At 38.1% G+C, this 20,944-nt stretch overlaps 3 protein-coding genes across 4 annotated transcripts; 1 reads left to right on the plus strand and 2 right to left on the minus strand.

The window, feature by feature from the left end:
• The first annotated feature begins 280 nt into the window (after positions 1-280).
• LOC107818392 (autophagy-related protein 13a-like) lies at positions 281-5,403 on the plus strand. Of its 2 annotated transcripts, XM_016644394.2 has the most exons (4): positions 281-473; positions 1,082-2,567; positions 2,707-2,885; positions 4,638-5,403. In XM_016644394.2, the coding sequence occupies exons 2-4, from the start codon at positions 1,233-1,235 to the stop codon at positions 4,948-4,950; spliced, it is 1,827 nt and encodes a 608-aa protein (XP_016499880.2). In that variant the 5' UTR covers positions 281-473; positions 1,082-1,232; the 3' UTR covers positions 4,951-5,403.
• A 1,706-nt stretch (positions 5,404-7,109) lies between these two features.
• On the minus strand, positions 7,110-9,666 carry LOC107818390 (ABC transporter B family member 14-like). Its single transcript, XM_016644392.2, has one exon. It carries the CDS (start codon positions 9,526-9,528, stop codon positions 8,176-8,178), a length of 1,353 nt encoding a protein of 450 aa, XP_016499878.2. The 5' UTR covers positions 9,529-9,666; the 3' UTR covers positions 7,110-8,175.
• LOC142182111 (ABC transporter B family member 19-like) lies at positions 9,665-14,442 on the minus strand. Its single transcript, XM_075256062.1, has 9 exons — positions 14,431-14,442; positions 14,079-14,133; positions 13,668-13,813; positions 13,071-13,271; positions 12,700-12,959; positions 12,268-12,581; positions 11,902-12,125; positions 10,407-10,612; positions 9,665-10,181 (listed from the first exon to the last, which is right to left on the minus strand). Exons 1-9 carry the CDS (start codon positions 14,440-14,442, stop codon positions 9,665-9,667), a joined length of 1,935 nt encoding a protein of 644 aa, XP_075112163.1.
• Between the last annotated feature and the right edge of the window lie 6,502 nt (positions 14,443-20,944).

Below are 20,944 nucleotides of genomic sequence, written 5' to 3' on the forward strand. Positions count from 1 at the left end.
AAAGAAAAATTATGATACAGTATATAAAAAGATAGGGTAAATGATAAAATAAAATTATTTAATAATAATGAAGGGTGAGATTGAGAGAAAAACACAAGGAAACGTCGCGACCACATCAAATCGGTCGTTACGTAAAGTGGCACATTTCATCATTACGTAACGACAGATTTAACGATACAATACAATATAATTTAAATAACAATCAAAACAAACATTATAGTTAAAGTAACAATACAATACAATACAATACCATAAAGTAACAACTATCCAAACAAGCTGTAATGATAATTGAAAAAAGGAGGAAAAAAGAATAGACCCCTGACTTCTGTATACGTAGAGTCTGTTTTTCTCTCTCTAAAGCCGGGCAGTCTCGGCGCTCTACGCAATCTCTCTCTCTCTCCTCCGCTTGCTTCAAAGTCTGAGTTTTCATCTCTTCGTTGCTAATCCCTATATTTTGAATTTTGATCTTTCAAGTAAGTTTAATCTTTAGGTTTATTATCTCCAACTTCATTTGTTCTTCTATCAACGTAATTCTCATTTGTCAATTTCATACCCAATTCAGTTCAATCGCTTATTTATTCCAATTAGCAGTTGTTTGAATTTTAGTCTTACTATTTATCAATCATTTTCTTTCTATTTTACTTATGTTAATGCCTATGTTAAGATCTGCACCTAAACTGTTATTCTGCTGTGAGTCTATATTATCTATTTAATACTCGTTCAGGTCCATGATTTTTCATTTTTTTTTCCTGTTGTGATCCAACCGCACAAGTAGTTGTCTTCTTGAATATTCTGATTTCTTTTCTATTGAAGTCTTTGTGTTATTGTTATGCTCCTGCATATTATGTTCTATGGTAATGAAGCTGTAGAATAACTTATAATGTACATTTTTCTTTTACGGTGATGTCCGGGGCCGTTTGCGCTCACCTCGACTATTCCACCGGTACCGGATAATTCTGTCCATCAAGGCTTAGGTAGATGGAAAGAAATCACCTAGTGTTTTAGGCATAGGTATTTGCATAACTTGCGGTAGTTCCATCTTTATTGGGTATGTTGTTTGAAATTTTTACATGTATGCCAGGTGTATATGCACCCATATAGTGCCGCAAGCAGAAGAGCTTATCTTTAGCAGATAATTGCTCTCGTCTATATTCTTTAAGAGTTTTCATGTGCCGTCTGAAGTCGCCTATGGTTGAGAGAAGATGAGCTGATATTTGGTTGGGGTGCATAAAATGGATTTTCAGAATAATCCACAGGGTGAATATGGAAGGTTTGAACAGATACTTGCTCAGTTTCTTCTAAAAACCTTGCATATTGTTTTGGACTGTAGAGTTCCTTCGATCCGACCTTATGGTCATAGTGGAGAGGTGAAAAAGAGTGACAAGTGGTTCAATTTGGTGTTGGGAGATCGCCCTGCTGTTCTTGAAAATTTAAATTTTTGGCACAGAAATTTGATGGAACCAATGATAATAGACATAATACTTGTTCAAGAGAAACCTAGTTCTTTGTCAGAGCATAGTTCCGGTACAGCATTCGCAGGGGCGTATACAGAAACCATCATAGAGAGGTGGGTTGTACAATATGAGTATTTGAGGACAATGGTTCCTCAAGTTGGTGAATCTTCTTACAAGAAAACATACAAGAAATCAATTATACTGCTCCGCTCCCTTTATTCAATGATGAGGCTCCTTCCTGCATTCAAGGCCTTCAGGAAACTTTCATCAACTCAGAGTTGTGACTTTGATATCATTTACAAGGTCTCTTCATTTAGTGCTCCATTCTCCAGGGTAGAGGAGGAGTTGATGAAGCATTATACTTTTACTCCAGTTGATGCCCAGCAGGGCCGTTTTTCTATATCTGTGTCATATCGTGAAAATCTGTCCGACTTTAACCTGGAGATTGCAGCATCCTTTCCGCCTGAGATCATCACAGATTATGTAGGCAGTCCTCTTACTGACCCAATGAGGTCATTTCCTTCTTCCTCATCTGATAAGGATGTCCGCCATACATCATTTCCGTCGAGAGGGGCACAGTCATCTTCTTCATCACCTTTCCAGCGGCCGCACAGTTGGACAAGTGGTTTCCTCATGTCACCTTCTTTACCTCGGACCCAGCCATATGTAGGATCTCCACCTTTGTACCGCACACCACATGAGCTTTCATCTTCACCTGGTGATGTATATGGGCAGAGGGTTTCACCTAACAACAGATTGCCTATACACCACAAAGCGACGAGCTTTGATGAGTACCAGCTTTCACCTCCATTTTCACCATCTCCATCCCCATCTCCACCCACATATTTGTCAGGAGCAAATCCTGGGCAGAGTCGTTTGCGTTCAGGAACTGGCCCTGTCAGTATCCCTCATCCAATGATGGGTACAAGTTCCAGATACCTATCTCCTAATTTGTCTGATCCTAACAGGCATTCTCTCCCTCCAATGTCTCCCAGAAGCACAAAGCAGGATTCATCATCCAATGATTCCCCTTCTGGAATCAGGTCATTCCGGAAAATGGATCCACTAAGGACTCTAGAGTCTAATATCAGCACTATGAGTCCTGGACAAAAGGTGAGGAATTTCTAGTCAGCGGAAATAGCTGTTTTTCTTGATTTTAGGTGTGTTTTTGCACTTTGTTGTTCATACTTTTATTCCAAACATTGTACTTTTCAGAATCCTGCCAACTTTTGTTTGTAATCTTCCTTTTCAGATTTCTAGAGATGCTAGAGATGATTCAGGGCGGTTCTCGGGTTTGCTATCTTCAAGTGGTTCGCCACGTATATTTTCTAGAAGTTCTAGCAGACTGTCTTTTCAAGATGACTTGGATGTCTTTGATTTTTCCTGTCCTTTTATTGTTGATGATGTCGATACTTCCGATTCGCAAGTCAGGTAACTTTACTGCTCTTCTGTATTTTTGGAGTATTCTTCTTGGTAACTGAAAATCTTTACATTCATATTGCACAAAGTTCCTCTTGCAGCCTTGTGGAAAGTGCATCTGTGTTTTAATGTTTACCTCTCCCGGAGCCAATGCATTGGCTTTGTAGCTATTGTTAACAGGTTGGACATTGTTTAGAAAATGGCTGCTGGTGAGACATAAAGTTGAGCATTTTATGTAACTGATTTGGGAAATATAAGGTTTATATATTGAAGGGTCCACCTAGCTGATAGCTCAAGGGAGACGTGTGTAGCAAAGTTTCTTGAAGAGAACCATGAGGTCGCAGGTTCAAATCCCGACAAAGGCAAAACACTCTAGGTGATGTCTTCCCGTTTGCGTAGGCCATGTTGGACAGAACTGGTAAGACATAAAGTTGAGCATTTCTTCCCGGTACCTGTGTTGGTGGGAGGTAGCAGGTACCTGGTGGAATAGTCGAGATACGCGCAATCTGGCTTGGACACCACCATCATAACAAAAAATAAAATAATTATTGAAGTTACTTTTTGCCTTTAATTTTTTAAATGCAAAAAAAAAAAAAAAGATTTAGGGAAAATGTCCAAGAATCTTCTCTTTACTGTATAAAGGATTTATGAATAAGCTGCTGGAAAATCCAAGGTTATAAGCTCTTCATTTGTGAGCAAGTTAAAGGAGATTCAGGTCCCTCAAAATTGTGTTCAACATCGTTGTAATAATTGTCCTCCCCAAGATGAGAAAGTGGTGCTTAGTCATCTCAAAAAGAAGAAGAGATCTTGAGAATTCACATTTTGATTGTACCGATGAGCTCTTGGGAGTTTAATAATGCACGCATGTTCTAAAATGGGGATGGGTGCTTAATTATAGGCCGTTTAAGTATAGGCCGTTTAAGCATAGGCATGGAACTTCCCTAATTGATCCTAATTATATACACAATATTCCCTAATCTTCCTAATTGATAAAATATTCTATCTAATTAGTTTATCCTAACAGCCCTGCCAACAAGTAAGTTGGAGCAGGCATATTGTGTGAACCTAGATATTTGCTGGTTTATCCTAATAGTTGCCTTGAATATTATACCTTGTATCTGATGAATGGCTTCCACAACTTGTGGTATTTTGATATGCTGGACTTTGAGATTACACGAGTCTTTCCAATCGGTTTAACTGTCTTTATTCCAAGTTGTTAATTTTCCCTTACGCAACTTGCTTGGCTCTTCATCATCTTTTCAATTGTTCTCTGTTTTCAATTGTTCTTTTTCTTGTTTATATGCATTTGGTCAGAGGTTCAGATTTGGGAGTGGGTTGTCCACCAGGGAACCAAGAACCACACATTTAATACTCATATGACTTGAAGAGTACATATTTTATGCTTGTAGGAGTTAAAGAGTACAGTTTAAAACTCGTAGGATTAAAGAGTGGAAGGCTGCATATGCAAAACCACCTCTGAGTACACAAATGAAGTTTTCTGCATTAGAGTTGGTTGGTGTGTGTTGGATGGAATGGAAATGGCAATTCACCTTCTGGATTGGCAGGGCTTGAGATCCATTTTGAATGTGATTGGTTTTAAACAATTATTATGTGCGTTATATCCCTGGGTCCGATATTGAATAAAAATGAACCTTTCAGTAATTGCCGACAGACAGCAGCCACTGTGTTTGTCATAGTTTTTGTGTCTTCAATGCTATCATGCCATTAGATTTCAACTCAACTGTTATTTAATCTGTTATGCAGTGAGAACCTTGATGGGAGAAAAGGTTCGGAAGTCTCTTCTCAAGCATCTGCAACAACCAGAAAATCTCAAGATGCCGCTGTAGGTGCCCTTGTTCACATGCTGAGAACTGCTCCTCCTCTGCGCCAAGATTCTAGCTGTTATACCTCACATAGCGTAAAGACTGAACAGGAGGGAGAACTTGGAACTGCATCTGGATTTTTTATCAATAGAAAGGCATCAGATGCTCTTGAGGAGCTCAAAACTTACAAAGATTTGAAAGATCTACTACTGTCCAAGAGTGCAACCCGTTCAGTCAGTGAGGGTGGAACTTAACCTGACGTATCCCACGCACAAAAGTTAGCTCACAGTGGACGAAGATAGTTGATATTTGCCCCTTGTGTTCATGAACAAACTTTTCTATGGGAAACTCCATTGTCTCAGAAGTTTGGAGGGCTAACAGATTCTGTACATAAGGTGCTGATGAAATAGCAAACATAGTTGAAACAGTTGACTGATTTTGACACACATTTTAAGAACATTGATGGATGTGAAATATCAACAAAAAGAAAAAAAAAGAAAGAACATTGTTGGATGTGAAAAACAAAAAGAGAAAAAGTAGCGTTCTTTCAAGTCAACATACCGACTATGACTCGGTATTGACACTTAGTGGGCGTTTGCACATAAGAATTGTGAAATTTCGGAAAAAAGTGAAAAAAATTCTAAGTGAAAATGGTATTTGAAAATTAGAGTTGTATTTGGACGTGAATACAATTTGAAGTTTTTGAATTTTTGCGAGTTATTTGAAGTGAAAATTTTGAAAAATAGCTTTTTGGAGTTTTTAAATTTTTTTGATAAATTTCGAAATTTAACCTCAAGTTAAATTTGAAATTTTCATGGCCAAACACTCATTCCTAGAAAATGATTTTTTTTATGGGCAAACGGGCCCTAGTAAATTAGTTCAATAAATGGTCGTTTGATATGAGGTATAAGAAGATATATTGCTGGTATAAAAATTTAATACCATCTTAATACTTCGTTTGGTTAGCAAATCAGGTATAAGTTATCCCAGGATTAAAATTAACACCAGAATGGGTAATTAGCACCGGTATAACTTATATATTCTTCTTACAAATTATACAATTGTCATATTTAGTACAGCATACCAAACAATGGATAAAAAACAATCCCAGCATAACTAATCCCATCATAACTTATCCCAACATAACTTATACCAATATAACTTATCCCGACATAAGCCATATTCAAACCAAACGACCCCTAAATGGACTAATTCTCAAGAACAATGTTCCTCAAGTTGAGTTAATAGCAGCAGAAAATGGACCGGGTAGAGAGTACTACTCAGTTATGGTAATATGTACATTACTTTTTAGACATTAGAATACAACAGTAAATTTTGGTTATGTTTTCATGAAGTAAAAAATAGTGGAGTAGTAGGAGTTTAGTGTGCACACGAGATGCTCTTTACAACATAACACTTTAAGGTACTTTCTTATAAACCAAAAAAGGAATAATGGTGCCTAAAATAATATTAAAAGTTGAAGTTGCATTTGCTTTAAGCAACGAGGGTTTGTGCGGTATGAGGTTCCATAAGTTCAAGGCTAACGTAAAAGATTCCAGAGAAATGCAGAGATGGGTTTGTTTTAGTCAATTCTGTTAATTTTGTTCAGTTATATAGACAAATGACAGAAATAGAGTACTTCTAAACTTAAAGGGACTATTTATTTGTTTATTTGCAATTATAAATATATGAATAGCTTTCTATTCCTGGGATCTCCATCAATTTGGTAAAACCTGTGTGCTTTAAGGGTGTGTTTGGTATGACAGAAAACTTTTTCCGAAAAATATTTTTTCATTTTTCACTGTTTGGTTGCACAAAATAATTTGAAAAATACTTTCCTAGATATCACATTTTCCTAAAATTTTTGAAGAAAAATGACTTCTCTAGAAAAAGTTAGAAAAATATTTTCCAAAAACTTCACCTACCTTCACATCTAACCCCAACCCCACCTCTCCCACTCCTTCTCTCCAAAAAGACCTTTTGTCCCATATATTTTCTGTTTTTTGTTTTGTTTTTTTTGCACACCACGCACCCCACCCCAACCCCTCAAATCCCCTCCCCCTATTTTTTTAATTAATATTGTTCTGATTTTTTCATTTCCAAATTTTACGAGTTCCAAAGTTATGAGTTTGGAGGTTTATGTGTTTAGAAGTTTGTGACTTTAGAAATTATAGGGTTTATGAGTTCGAAAGTTTAGTGGCTCGGAAGGTTGTTGGTTCGAAAGTTGATAATTTCATATTTATTGTATCTAAATTATTTATGAATACTTTTGAGAAATTATTTTCTCTAATTTGAGTACCAAAATCAGATTACTATTTGTAATGTTTTCCGTTATACCAATTACCAAACACACCCTAGTGTTGGAAATCCGGTCACTTATTGGTTAAAAGCATGGTGTTGGAAATAGTGGACATATGTGATATAGATGTAGTAGTTTATATGCTCTTCTTTTTTTTCTCTTCTACCTTATTGCTGCGATGTTAAAAACATTAAATAAGTCTTTTTACCGTAAATTTTCTAGTCTCCATTTAGGCGAGGTCAACATTTGGTTTTGGCCTTTTGTTTTCTCATTAATTTTTTGAAAATATGAATGCTCGTACTGGTGCTTTGTTCATATTTTCATTTAGATGTATCGCCTATCATATTTTTAGACTGCTTGCGACAAATTCCAAATTAGGTCCATTTCTGTAATCACAGTTTCCTCAGAAAACAGAATCTGTAGCAACTCTCAAAGAAATCGTTGGTTGGATAAGGCTAATGAAAGATGGGGAAGGAGCCATTATATCAGGTTCCACTACAATTCAACCAGTCTGGCATGTTCTGACTGTAAATAACACACTACTCTTTTTTTTATTCGGATCGGATTTATGTTGGCTTTGTTGGGAGGCTCGCGTAGATCGAATGTACTTATTCGATCTAATAGAATGATTTTGCCGTATCCAGACTAATACCAATCCAAGCCATTTCATGAATAAACTGTGACCAATTAACCAACCAACAAAACCACTTGTAACGAATAAGATCTTGCCGTTGCATCGAAAGAGATAAATGTTGACTAATCTGGCTAGCTGACCCCTGGAATAAAATAAAGATAGAGGCTGCATTTGATATGGATCTTTTGATGGGATTACACTGGGTTTGTTGTTGTTGTATTGTGTTTGTGTTTTGTTGCCCTGGATTGCCTCTGTATAGGAGATTGAAGAACGAATGAATGTACTAAGCATCCATGTTAATTTATTCAGAGTATCTAAAGCACACAGTATCAAACCTGGATACTGACTGAAATTTTGAACGACTGCGCTTTCTTTTCGTTTATCGATTATGTGTACTCAAATCTCTGTGGAGAAGAGATACATATAAACAGGTTTTCATATGTTTTATGCAAATACTAACTAGTGTGATACTTAAGCTATGTTTATCCACTGTATCGAGAAAAAGGCAGACTCATTATGCTTTATGTGTTGTCAGTTTCGTTCAAATTATTCCACACTTTGGAGCCTAACAAGTCTTGAATACACACTGTCAAGCTCAGCCATCAGGGTTGAGTGGCTGCCCTTCTCCACAAGCTTACCTTTGTCCATAACAACTATAGTATCTGAATTTATTACTGTTGAAAGCCTGTGTGCTACTGTTATCTGAGTCATTTTTGTGCCTCCATAGTTGTTCAGCTTCATTGATTCCAATGCATTTACCACTGCTCTCTCGGACTCGGTATCTAATGCACTTGTTGCTTCATCCAACAGCATTATTGCTGGTCTTTTGAGTAACGCCCTTGCTATCGCTATCCGTTGCTTTTGTCCTCCAGAAAGTTGAGAGCCCTTTTCCCCAAGAACAGTATCATATCCATTGGGCAAGTTACTTATAAACTCATGTATGTTTGCTTCTCTTGACACTTCTATTATCTCAGATTCAGATGCTTTTTCACTTCCATAGCGGATATTGTTTCTAATTGAGCAGCTAAACAGGAGTGGCTCCTGTTGCACCAGTCCAATCTGTGCCCTTAACTTCCTAAGATTGTAATCTCTTATATCCTTGCTATCAATCAGAACTTTTCCCTCATTCACATCATAGAATCTAAGTAATAGGGCCAAGATTGAAGATTTTCCTGCTCCACTAGGCCCCACTATAGCCATCTTAACTCCAGCTTCAATTTGCAGACTGAAATTGTTTAGCACCAGTACTTCTGGCCTTGATGGATAACGAAACTGGACATTTTGGAACTCGATTTCCCCTTTGATGCTTTCAGTTGATGCATTGTCTGGCATGTCTGGTACAATTTCTGTGCACCGATCGAGGCTCTGGAACACAGGTTTTAGAATGCCGATGGCTGATAAAACAGTGGGTATCAGTGTCCATAGTTCTGTAATTGAGGGTACTGTTAGGGAAAATATCTGGTATGACCTTATGCCATCTTCAAAGCTGGCTTGGTTCTTGTCGACCAGAACTGTTGTGTACCATAAGGCCACTGCATGTGCAACGTTCCATACGCAAAGAGAGATCCCTTGTATGATTCCGTACTTGATGCTCTCTGCCCTCCCTTTCCTCAATGGTCTCGTTAAATACAATTTGGCCTTCTCAAGTATCTGTGTTTCGTAGCAGAAAGCTGCAACAGTCTTTATATTCATTGTAGATTCAGAGGCTAGGGAAACGAGTTCTGAGTGTGCAACAGCGCTATCACTAGAGAAACCTTTAGCTGACTTTGCTTGAACCATCCCACCTATAAAATGGCATGGCTTTACAGCCCAAGCCACTAAACCCATTCTCCAGTTAACTTTCATGCTGACAGTTGTTGCTATCAGTATAGAGGAGATGCACTGGACAATGACAGACATGCGATCAGCTATTATCGCTTTGACTGTAGATGTTTCATTGACTATCCTGGAGGTAAGTGATCCAGTACTGTTTTCGGGCTTTTCAAACCATGCTAATTCATTTCGTAGTGCGGCTGCAAAAATAATTTTTGGAATGTCATAAAAAGTTGATGTAGGAGGACGCAATAAGAAGCAGAGAGATTGATTGATCTGATCCGGAGGAGCACTGTAAGTACCTACCGGTGTACAAAGCTTGCCTGAGGTTTGTCATGGCCTTCTCTCCAGCTACTCCGAATAAGTAATGTTGCAAAGTGTGGGCAAACAGAGAAAGCAGTCCTATTGAGGTAAATATTACTGAATACCGAGCTACTTTCTCCTTTGAATCAGGATTGTAATATGCCACTCCTATTGTAATGACATAGAATCCAAAAACAGGTTTAGAGATTCCTGCAAAAGCTGCTGCAAAAGAGCCAATAGCAGTTTTTATGATCTCTCTCTTATTCAAGCCAAACCAGATTCTGAAGAATATACGTGTTTCTTTTTTTCCTTTCTGCTCCTTCTCACAGCGTTGTTTAAACTCTTTATGGAATTCCCTTGGCTCATCAGGCTGCTGATTGTCCTGAGGCGCATTGTCTTGTTGGATAAATTCAGCTTTCTCATTTGTAGCTTCCATCCTGTCAATTATAATGTATGCCATTTTAAATCCATCAAATACTTATGTTTATCTTTTAATGGAAAATATGTCATTGAGTTGAATGTGACCTGGTCTGACAATCTTGGCCAATGTTCTGCATGCTAAACAAGGCATTGTAGTATTTACTGGTATTTAATAGGTTATGATGGGTTCCTGTCTCTGTCACTTTTCCATTCTGAACAACAGCTATTATATCTGCACTAACATAGTTGACATTCTGTGTGCAATTAAGATGACCGTTCTTCCTTGCATGGCTGTGTCGAGTGCTTCTTGAACTTGTTTCTCTGAATCTGTATCAAGTGCACTGGTGGCCTCATCAAGCAAAAGAATTGGAGGGTTCTTTAATATTGCTCTTGCTATTGCAATTCTCTGTTTCTGTCCACCTGATAACTGGAGGCCCCTTTGTCCTACCTAGAATGCAAACATATGACATGAAAGCTAATTTATCACTTCGTAGTTTTTTTCAAGAAACTTGTGCTTAAGAAATCAAAACATTGTTAACATGAAAGCTGATTATCCATTTGACTTATGCCAGAGTGAAGGATATCTGTGAGTGGTTTACATGTATTATACGGTGATGTAGCAGCTTTTGCAGCATCTCTGTATTCTTTTTGTGCATATGTGCCATTTTTCTTGCCATACTATTTCCAGCTTGTTTGTATTAGAGATGGTGATTTCTTTTGACATTATTACTGTGCTATTGGAGACTTAGGTTGGCACTTTCTACAGCCATATCCTGTCAATTTGATTTGTATGTGAGGCTGGCGCATGACGGAAAAGGGATAAAGAAGAAGCTTTGCTCATGTACTTCTCACTCAGGATACTGTTCATGCAGTCTCTGCTTGAAGATTGTCTGAGTAATTTTAGATAAAGATTAGTTTTTGAAGCAACTAATTGTTGATATCCTAGTTGTTTTAGTATCTTTAAAATTTTGTTACACTTTAAGTAGCTTCTTTGATGACTAGTATCTGAGTTGTAGGATTATTAGGTCTTCATTTCCTATATTAGTAATTAACAACTCACTGTTGTTGTTTTGTTCGTTGTAGTCGTTATTGTTGTTGTTGTTGTTGTTGTTGTTGTTATTATTCATAATTGACCTCTAACTTAAGGGTTTTGCTTATATAGAAACATTCTATTGATTTTCCTTTACTTTCTGGCTAAAAAGTAAGCGCGAACTTATTTCACAGTTCATTAGTTGTTGGTTATTCCAACTAATGGAACTCTTTTTAATTAGTTATCGGTTGTTCCAACTAACTGAGGATTCTCTCTGGATGTGGCTTTGAGCTATGGCGGTATAAAAATTAATGTAAATATCATTAGCATTGGATAAAAGAGGCTAGGTGCTAGATTTCACTAAGTCTGGTATGAAATTTTGCTATATTAGTTGTGGGAAGTTATAAGTTTTGTTTCAATTGTGCAGGTTTAAGGCCATTCCTAATTGGAAAGTTTTTTTTTGTTCAATTTCATTTTGAATCTTAGATATTCTACAAAAAACAATTGGCCTTTTGGTGTTTCACAGTTTCTTAAATGCCTCAGCTTTAACTCCTTGGAAAATCTACTGGTTATGAACAAGCATGTAAATTTAAGCCAGCCTTCTTCCTTTCTTCAACAATATCTCTTTTCCGGTGACTTTGACCATATTATCTCCATATCTAAAAGAATGGAAATTTAATAATGTGTGTGAGGGGCACTGGTCTGACCTCTGTATGATATTTATGAGGGAGCTGTTGTATAAAAGAATGAGCATTTGCCAAGGATGCTGCTCTTTCAATATCCTCATCATCTGCATCCATTTTTCCTATCTTGATGTTGTCCTTAATGCTGCCAGCAAATAGTGATGGTTCCTGGGAAACTAGTCCGATATTTCTCCTCAGAAACTTTAAATCAAGATCCTTGATGTTATGATTGTCAAGGAGAATATCACCTGAGGGATTTCATACTGAGTTAGTGTTCTAACATTCATATATAAATGAGGCAACTTTATCTGACTATGAAGATTATGTACATTAATAAGCTTCTGCAGGTAAGAGCTGAGATTTCTAATTAATAGTGGAGGGATGACGAACCTTTCTTTGCATCATAAAATCTCATCAATAATGAGATGATGGTGCTTTTACCACAACCACTACTTCCCACAAGTGCCACGACTTTTCCTGCTGGAATGGACAAAGAAAACCCTTGAAGAACCATCTTTTCGGGCCGCAATGGGTAAGAAAAGTGTATATCCTCTATACTGATGTTTCCATTAATCACATCCAGCGTCTTCCCTCTCGAGTCAGCACTGATTGTTGGTTTTCTTTCGATCATCTGAAAAATCTCCTTTCCTGCAGCTTTTGCTTGATTGAATATTTGCATATCTGGTGCAGCATATGTGAGTGCTCTGAAATTAAAAGAAAGATAATAAAACCATCTTTTTTCTGACAGTATTTTGATTTCTTCTTCCTCTTTCTTCATAGCATGGTAGATTCTATTGTAAAATATGATGTTTTGGCTCTTACATTGCACCAAACAGAATGCTCATAACTGTAGCTATGACATCTCCGCCACTTGATCTCCGAGCTGATACAACAACAGCTCCCACCCACACAATAAGAGCCCATGAACTGAAAGTTACAGTCTGGAAAATGCCCGTTCCAACACCCTTTATAAATGCTTCTTTCTTGCTTAGGTTCATCTGTTTTCCGATGCAGTCTAAGAACGACTTGATTGATGAAGTCTCTCCAACAAAAGCAAAAACGGTTTTGATTTGAGAGATTGTCTGTCATGGAGCAGCAGAGGTGCAGTATGAATAATCATTCAGTAATGTAAGTAAGATCTGCCTATACTTTGATAACATGTTGTCACCAAAGAAAATGGATAAGCTTGTTACCTCTTCTACCATTGATGTGGCATGTGACAGGTATGCCATTTTCATGGCTGAAATTGCACTCATTTCTTTTGTATAACTGGCGCCAATTAATAAGATTAGTGGGACAACAAGTAAGGATAGGAGTGACACTTCCCAGCTGGATATGAATGCAATCAGGACTCCGCAAAAGAAAGTTGAAATGCTTGACATAAAATGTCCCAACTGTCAGGAAAGGAAACATGTTTAGGTGTAATTGAATCGTTGCCATTCGAGTGTTAATATTGGATTGTATTCAAGATTTAGGAGATATCAAATGTCTGATTTGGTGATGAGATTTTTGTGACCAGGTCTTTCCAACTGCTTGTAGATTGTTTTAGAACTCAATTAACTTCATACATCTATTTGCATGTTTTAATGTTTTATGCAGAAATTGAGTTGCTAATTGAATCAGCCAACTATTTGCTAGCTAGTTCTCATTCAAGCTTAGCTGTGTCTTTGATACTTATGCTTGCAGAGGTGCAAATATGGGCACCTTAGGAATTAAAAGATGACACTGGACCATAAATAGTTGAGCATGAGCGTTGTACCTTCTCTCCAATTGCATCCTGTATGAGTGACATGTGGCTGCTTATTCCAGTGATTATTTTCCCCACTATTTAGATCTGTATCAAACGCCCCAATATCCTGTTTGAGAACAGCACTCAGAAATTCCAGTCTTAAACGCGCTACTTGTCTTTGACTAGCGTACATCCAGCATCCTATCTCTGCATCATACATGTGAACTTAGGTTTGTAACTTTAGCATATTTGTTTCTATATTTCAGATGCCGTATAATATACTTTGATCCGTGTGGTTTTAATACGAAACTATTTGTCCTTTCCCTAGCTCTTTTTTGTTTTGTTTGATTAATAACATGCTGTTATCGTATTTGTGTTTGTGCATGTGTGTGTGTGAGTGATCTTGGCGAAGAGCCGCTTTGAGCCTTACTAGTCTGAAATGTTGGTGACTGGCCGACTGTAATGAAATTACCTAGTATTCCAGCAGGGAAGGTGGCAAATGCCATATACCAGACAAATGGAATGACCTGCAATATAGCATACAAAAACAGCTCAAGAACCTTTCTGAAATTGTTGAAAATCCATAACTCAAACAAGGTGATGTGTTTATTGGATCACCAGTTCTTGATCAGTTTGTTTTTAGTAATTATCTCTTTAGATTAGATTGCATTTATCTTCTAGAATAAGATGATATTATAGTTAGGCATTTAGAGTTATCCCTTTGATTTAGATAGGATTCACAGTTATTAGGTTTACATAGAACTCTACAAAGATGGTTGATGTAACTTGTATTTAAACTCATTGAGGTATTCAATAACAGATACAGTATTTTCCATCATCTACTCAAGTCTTTATATGGTATCAGAACCTATACTACTCTAACGAGCTAGATCCTTTTTTTTTCAAACACCAAATCCTCCAATGACGAAAGATGGAAACACAACCAGAGTTGTCAATGCCGACAACACTGCTGGTACCATCACCATAGTTCAATTCAACCCCGCTTCCCAACTACCTATCAAACTTAGTGGCAGTCACAATTTTGCTAGTTGGAAAGCTCAGTTCTCCATGCTTATGCATGGTCATGACCTCTATGGTCATCTTGATGGATCCACCCCAGCCCCCATTCGGAGCACCACTTTTGGAACCAACACAACCCCTAATCCTGCTTGCACACTTTGGTTCCGTCAGGATCAACTTATTCAAAATGCCCTTATGGCTTCCGTTGACCCTACCATAGCCTCCACAATTGCCGCTGCTAACACATCAAAACAGGCTTGGGACTCTTTGCACACGGCCTACGCAAACAAGTCCCAGACCCGAATCTTCAGTCTTCGTGATCAACTTGGCCGAATCACCAAAGACACCACTCCTATCACCGAGTACCTTCAACGTATTCGGTCCCTTTCAGATGAACTTGCTACTACCGGTGCCCCTGTCATTAATTTCCGAACTCATAGTCAAAATCCTTGGTGGACTTGGCCCTGAGTTTCGTGAGATCTCGGCTGCCATACGGGCACGTGATACTATAGTTACTTATGAAGAACTATATGAAAAGCTGCTTGACCATGAGCTCTTTCTTCGGCATGAGGAAGCTAAGAAAACCCATGGTCCTATCACAGCAGCTGTTGCCACTTACAACAAGTCAAATAACAACTCCAACAATCGCAATAGTCGCCGCCAATACTACAACAACAACACCAATAACTCAACCATGACGCCAGAATGCTCGCTCCAATAATGTCAGCCAATATCATCCCCCAAACAATAACACCACTGTTGTTATTCACTGTCAATTATACAACAAGATTGGCCATGTTGCAAGTGTTTGCCGATCCAAGTCACACAATCACTTTGAGGCTAAAGCCAATTACATCACAGGCTTCAACACTACTGCTAACCCATGGATAGTTGACTCTGGTGCCACACATCACATCACAATGGAGCCGCATAACCTACAACCGTACCACGATAACGAGGATGTCTCCATGGGTGATGGTAACAAAATTCCCATCTCACATACTGGTTCTACACAGTTACAAGCATCAAATAATATTTTTAAGCTAAATCATACTCTATGTGCTCCAGCCATTAAACGCAATCTTATATCTGTATTCAAGCTATGTCATGATAATCTAATATCTGTTGAATTTTTCCCCTTTTCTTTTGTTGTGAAGGATCTGAAAACGCGAACCCCACTGGTGTACGGCCGGAAGAAACATGGACTGTATGAGTGGCCCAATTCACATCCACAAGCTCACATATCTACCACTACAACCCCTCTGACCACTTGGCATCAAAGATTGGGTCATCCGCACTCTAGAGTCCTTAATTACGTCTTGAATAAATTCTCGCTACCATTTGTTGAACGAGATAAGTTTCATTATTGTAATTCCTGTTTGTCTAATAAATCCCATCGGCTTCCGTTCCACACATTAACTTTGGAAAGCTCTAAACCGCTTCAAATTATTTTTAGTGATTTGTGGGGGCCCTCTCCTGTTTTGTCCCTTGATAAAAAATTATATTATTGCATCTTTGTTGACCAGTACACAAGATACATGTGGCTTTATACACTAAAAAATAAAAGGAAGTCAAGGAGTTGATCCAAAAATTCTACCCTTTAACAGAAAAAGTATTTCGATACCAAAATTCAATCGCTTTATACTGATGGTGGAGGAGAGTATAAAAGTCTTGACTCTTATCTCTCCCTTCATGGTATCGAACATCTTTCCACCCCATCCTATACGCCTCAACGAGTTGCTCTTGCTGAGCATAGACATCGTCATATTATTGAAACTGCAAGAACAATTTTACATGAGGCGTCTCTTCCACCGATTTTTTGGTCCTTCGCATGTCACCATGCTGTGTATTTGATTAATCGTCTACCCACGTCACTCTTGAATAACTCTTCCCCGTTTGAAAAATTATTTGGCAAGTCACCTGACTATGCCTCTCTAAGGACTTTTGGATGATTATGTTATCCCTGGCTTAAACCGTACTCTAAAAACAAACTTGAACCTAAGTCTAAACCATGTGTATATCTCGGGTTCTCTTTGTCCCATCATTGTCACCAGTGCTTTGATCCTATTTCTTCTAAAATTTATTTATCAAGAGATGTGCAATTTCTTGAAAATAATTTTCCTTTCAAAAGTGTATTCTCTAATACTACTATTAGACCCACTAAGTTAGATTGGAAAAATACAACTACTGTTGATTTACCCAGATCCACCCCCAACCTTTCCCCTCTTTCTGATTTGCCCCCCCCCCCCATCAAAACACCCGCCCCCACGTAATCTCTGAGTCCGAGCCCCAAACGATACCTCCTCCCCTCTCTCCACTAAACACGGCTCAGTCCACCATATCCGGCGCAATACCAGCGGAAGATGCGGATTCCCCTCCTTCACAGAGCTCTACTCCAGGTATGTGTACTACTCCTCCTCCAACTCCAATTCCCCAATATCCCTACTGCCTAAACCCATCCCCTAAGCCTTCTATGAGACCCCAAGCCTCCAATCCCCCTATAAAATCACCCACTCCATCTCTGATAGTCTACAATCGTCGTTCCCCATACCCCAAATCCACTACTTCAATGGCACCTCCCCCTGCTCCACCACATGTACCTACCCCTCCAACTCATATAGTCACCCGCTCGCAGAACAACATCCAGAAACCAAAACATATTTTTGATTACCTAGCCTACTCAGAACCATCCCTTGTACCACACACCTTCAAACAAGCCCAAAAGCACCCTGAGTGGAGGAAAGCCATGAATTCAGAATTTGATGCTTTACTGAAAAACAATACTTGGGAACTAGTTCCATATGACCCCTCTAAGAATGTTGTTTCACGTAAGTGGCTTTTCAGGATTAAAAGGAAAGCAGACGGGTCAGTTGATCGTTACAAGGCGAGACTAGTTGCGAAAGGACTCACTTAGAGGTCGGGCATTGACTTTCACTCGACTTTCAGTCCGGTTTTTAAATCCACTATTGTGCGAATCATACTTGTTGTTGCCCTTCGGTTTCACTGGCCCCTTCGTCAACTCGACGTCAATAATGTTTTTCTTCAAGGTGACCTTGAAGAAGAAGTGTACATGACACAACCTCCAGGATTTACTTGTGTTGATAATCCAACTCATATTTGTAAGTTGTGCAAGGCAATCTATGACTTGAAGCAAGCTCCTCGGGCTTGGTATAATGTGCTCAAAGGCCATCTTGCCCACATGGGATTTTCTAAGGCAGAATCTGACAACTCATTATTCATCAGAAATAGTAATGTTGGTTTCATGTTTATTTTGGTATATGTTGACGACATAATAGTAACTGGCAGCAACTCCATCACCGTCAATGAAGTTATAGCCTCTCTTGCCTCTCGCTTCTCCATTAAAGATTTGGGAAATCTCAATTATTTTCTTGGTGTTGAGGTGGTTCGAAACGCTGATGACATTATTCTCTCGCAAGCCACTTATATCAATGAAATTCTGAATGATGAGTTGATGGTTGATTGTAAGAGCGCAAACACACCGATGAGTGCTTCTGAGTTGCTCAAACTCAATGATGGGGCTCCGTTAACTGATGCGACTTGCTATCGTCGAGTCTTGGGCAGACTTCAATATCTTTCGTTTACAAAGCCGGGCATTTCCTATGCAATCAACAAATTATCCCAATTTATGCAATCACCATCTGATCTTCATTGGAAAGTTGTGAAGCGAGCTCTTAGGTACCTTCTTGGTACGATCAAGTTTGGCCTACGTGTATCCCCGAATTTTGATTTCAACTTGCGTATGTACTCTGATGCGGACTGGGCTGGAGATCTCACTGATAGATCCTCCACATCCGGTTATATTTTGTTTCTTAATAGCAATCCTATCAGTTGGTCCTCCAAAAAGCCAAAGACTGTAGCTCGCTCATCAACTGAAGCTGAATATAGAGTCGTTGCCAATGCACTCGCCGAACTACTGTGGGTCAGAAACCTACTGCTTGAGATGCGACTCCCTGTTGGAGATACCCCTACTATCTACTGTGACAACATTGGTGTCACTTATCTAAGCGAGAATCCGGGCCTTCATAGTCGCATGAAACATATTGAGGTGGACTTTCATTTTGTACGCAACAATGTTGAACAGAAGGTGGTTCGAGTTGTTCATGTTCATTCTGCTGACCAACTAGCTGATATGCTCACGAAAGCACTGGCCAAACCAGCCTTTGAACGCAATTTGTTCAAGTTAGGCTTAGTGACACATAGCCTAACTTGAGGGGGGCATATTGGATCACCAGTTCTTGATCAGTTTGTTTTTAGTATTTATCTCTTTAGATTAGATTGCATTTATCTTTTAGAATAAGATGATATTATAGTTAGACATTTAGAGCTATCCCTTTGATTTAGATAGGATTCATCAATTATTAGGTTTACATAGAACTCTACAAAGATGGTTACTATAACTTGTATTTAAACTCATTGAGGTATTCAATAACAGATACAGTATTTTCCATCATCTACTCAAGTCTTTATAGTGTTCAGTGGTTGAAACCCGATTCTTGAACTCATAAAATTAAAATTCTGGATCCGTCTATGATCAGGACATACCTTTTTGAGGGCTTTGACCATGGCGGCAGTGTCATTGATGTTGTTTCCAAATGCGTCAAGGGCATTGCCGAGCAGTTTATAGATGACAGGTTGGGCAAGGCCATGCGCTATGGCTCCCAACGTGCCGAAAGCCATTAGTGTCCAATACAGTGCATCTGCTCTGCTCAGTAATCTGTGAAATGGCAGAGTATAGTCCTTACTCTTATCTCTCTTCTCATATTCATCCTTCTTTTCTTGTTTAATTTGAGGTGCCATCTTTTCTGCCATTGCCATGCAGACGTATTAACTACTCAATATTTATATGCATTTATTTTTTGTAAGCTGTACAAACATCTCGTTAGTCACGTCCAAAAGGAGTAGTAAGAAATTGACACAAAAAATCAAATGAGAGATTGCTGGAGAACAAGGCAACTGAACTAGTAGTAGTACATAATTGAGAATAAACTTGGATCTGACGTGACCGTCTATAGAGTGCAGGTATCTAATAAGATACAAATGAGAATTATAAAGTTACTGATTGCGTCATTTTCCTTAGTAGATTATGATCATACGCTCTTTTACATAGCAGAGAAATGCCAAGAATCTAGTGGCTACGTCGCAACTTAAGTGTTACATATTCCTCGTGTTCTACGTTAACTTCTAGTATGGACTATTATCAGATCCTTGAAATTAGTTTTATCGCTTTCTGTCGATTAGCAGAATTCTCGGGTTTTCTTGTTTAGGCTGGACTGCGACGTTCTTAATAGCATCAACCGAACACTAGAGTATCTTTGACTCGGTTATGATTATACTTCACTTTGTGTGTTTTCTGTTTCTGGTTTAACTTATTCTGTGTAAAGATCACACCATTAGTATATTTAACGCGCTATATATACCTGGTTATTCATATTACTTGCGGATTTAAGTTATATATATACCGACAATGCAAGTAGGAATGTAGTTTAACTTGGGATAGCAACATAGAGACCAATTTAGGATTTCAAGAAGATGGGTTGCACCACTATGAATAGGTTGAATTTAGGATTTATATTTGACGAGTTCAACCTTTAAGTTCTTACTATGAGCTCATTACTATTTTGAAATTATGAGTTCAAAATTGAATTTTTCCTGTTAAGATTACAATGTGTTAGATTTAGAGATTATAAATGAATAAACCAAATTTAAAAAAGAAAAGAAAAAAAGAATACTTAATTAAAATATAAGAGGGGATACTAGACTTGTCCACAAACGTGAGATTTAAAACTTTGAGCTCAATGCTAGAAAGGGAAAGGAAAAAACAACAAGATAGACTTGAGATTTGAACCCCTAACTTCACTTATAAATATGCATAGCACCATGAAACTCTTTGAACTTGGATGCCCACATCGATATTTAAATAACCTTTGAGAAATATAACATTGTTATATAATAAAAGAAAAAGAGCATGAGTTTATGTGCATCATGCTCCTTCACATACATGTGCCTTTGGATAACAAATTATCATTTTTACTAGGTTATCAAATAAATTCTTTTCTTGGAGGTTACTAATTTCACTTGTTATAAGCTCTTACCTATAAGTAGAAACTCGTTTACATGTCAGTATAAAAGTTAAACTTGTCTGCTTCTACGATCCTTATGTAGCTTCTTAAGTACTACTAATAGTAGTTTTTAAATGTACACCCAAAAAAAAAAATGAAAATTCAGTACACGATAATTTGACAGATTAGTACGAATAATCTTTAATCCGTTGATAATTGGCATTTGCTTAATGGTAAA

The sequence above is a fragment of the Nicotiana tabacum genome, chromosome 6 (genome assembly GCF_000715075.1).
Source record: "Nicotiana tabacum cultivar K326 chromosome 6, ASM71507v2, whole genome shotgun sequence".
Classification (NCBI taxonomy): Eukaryota; Viridiplantae; Streptophyta; class Magnoliopsida; order Solanales; family Solanaceae; genus Nicotiana; species Nicotiana tabacum.

Bases quoted from the DNA above. Each gene is read 5' to 3' on its own strand.
- LOC142182111 (XM_075256062.1), bottom strand. The intron at 13,814-14,078 runs GTAATTTCATTA...TGTATGATGCAG, and splicing joins CTTCCCTGCTGGAATACTAG to AGATAGGATGCTGGATGTAC. The intron at 12,960-13,070 runs GTAACAAGCTTA...GCTCCATGACAG, and splicing joins CCACATCAATGGTAGAAGAG to ACAATCTCTCAAATCAAAAC.
- LOC107818392 (XM_016644394.2), top strand. From the start codon at position 1,233: ATGGATTTTCAGAATAATCCACAGGGTGAATATGGAAGGTTTGAACAG. The intron at 2,568-2,706 runs GTGAGGAATTTC...CTTCCTTTTCAG, and splicing joins CTATGAGTCCTGGACAAAAG to ATTTCTAGAGATGCTAGAGA. The intron at 2,886-4,637 runs GTAACTTTACTG...TCTGTTATGCAG, and splicing joins ACTTCCGATTCGCAAGTCAG to TGAGAACCTTGATGGGAGAA.
- LOC107818390 (XM_016644392.2), bottom strand. From the start codon at position 9,528: ATGTCTGTCATTGTCCAGTGCATCTCCTCTATACTGATAGCAACAACT.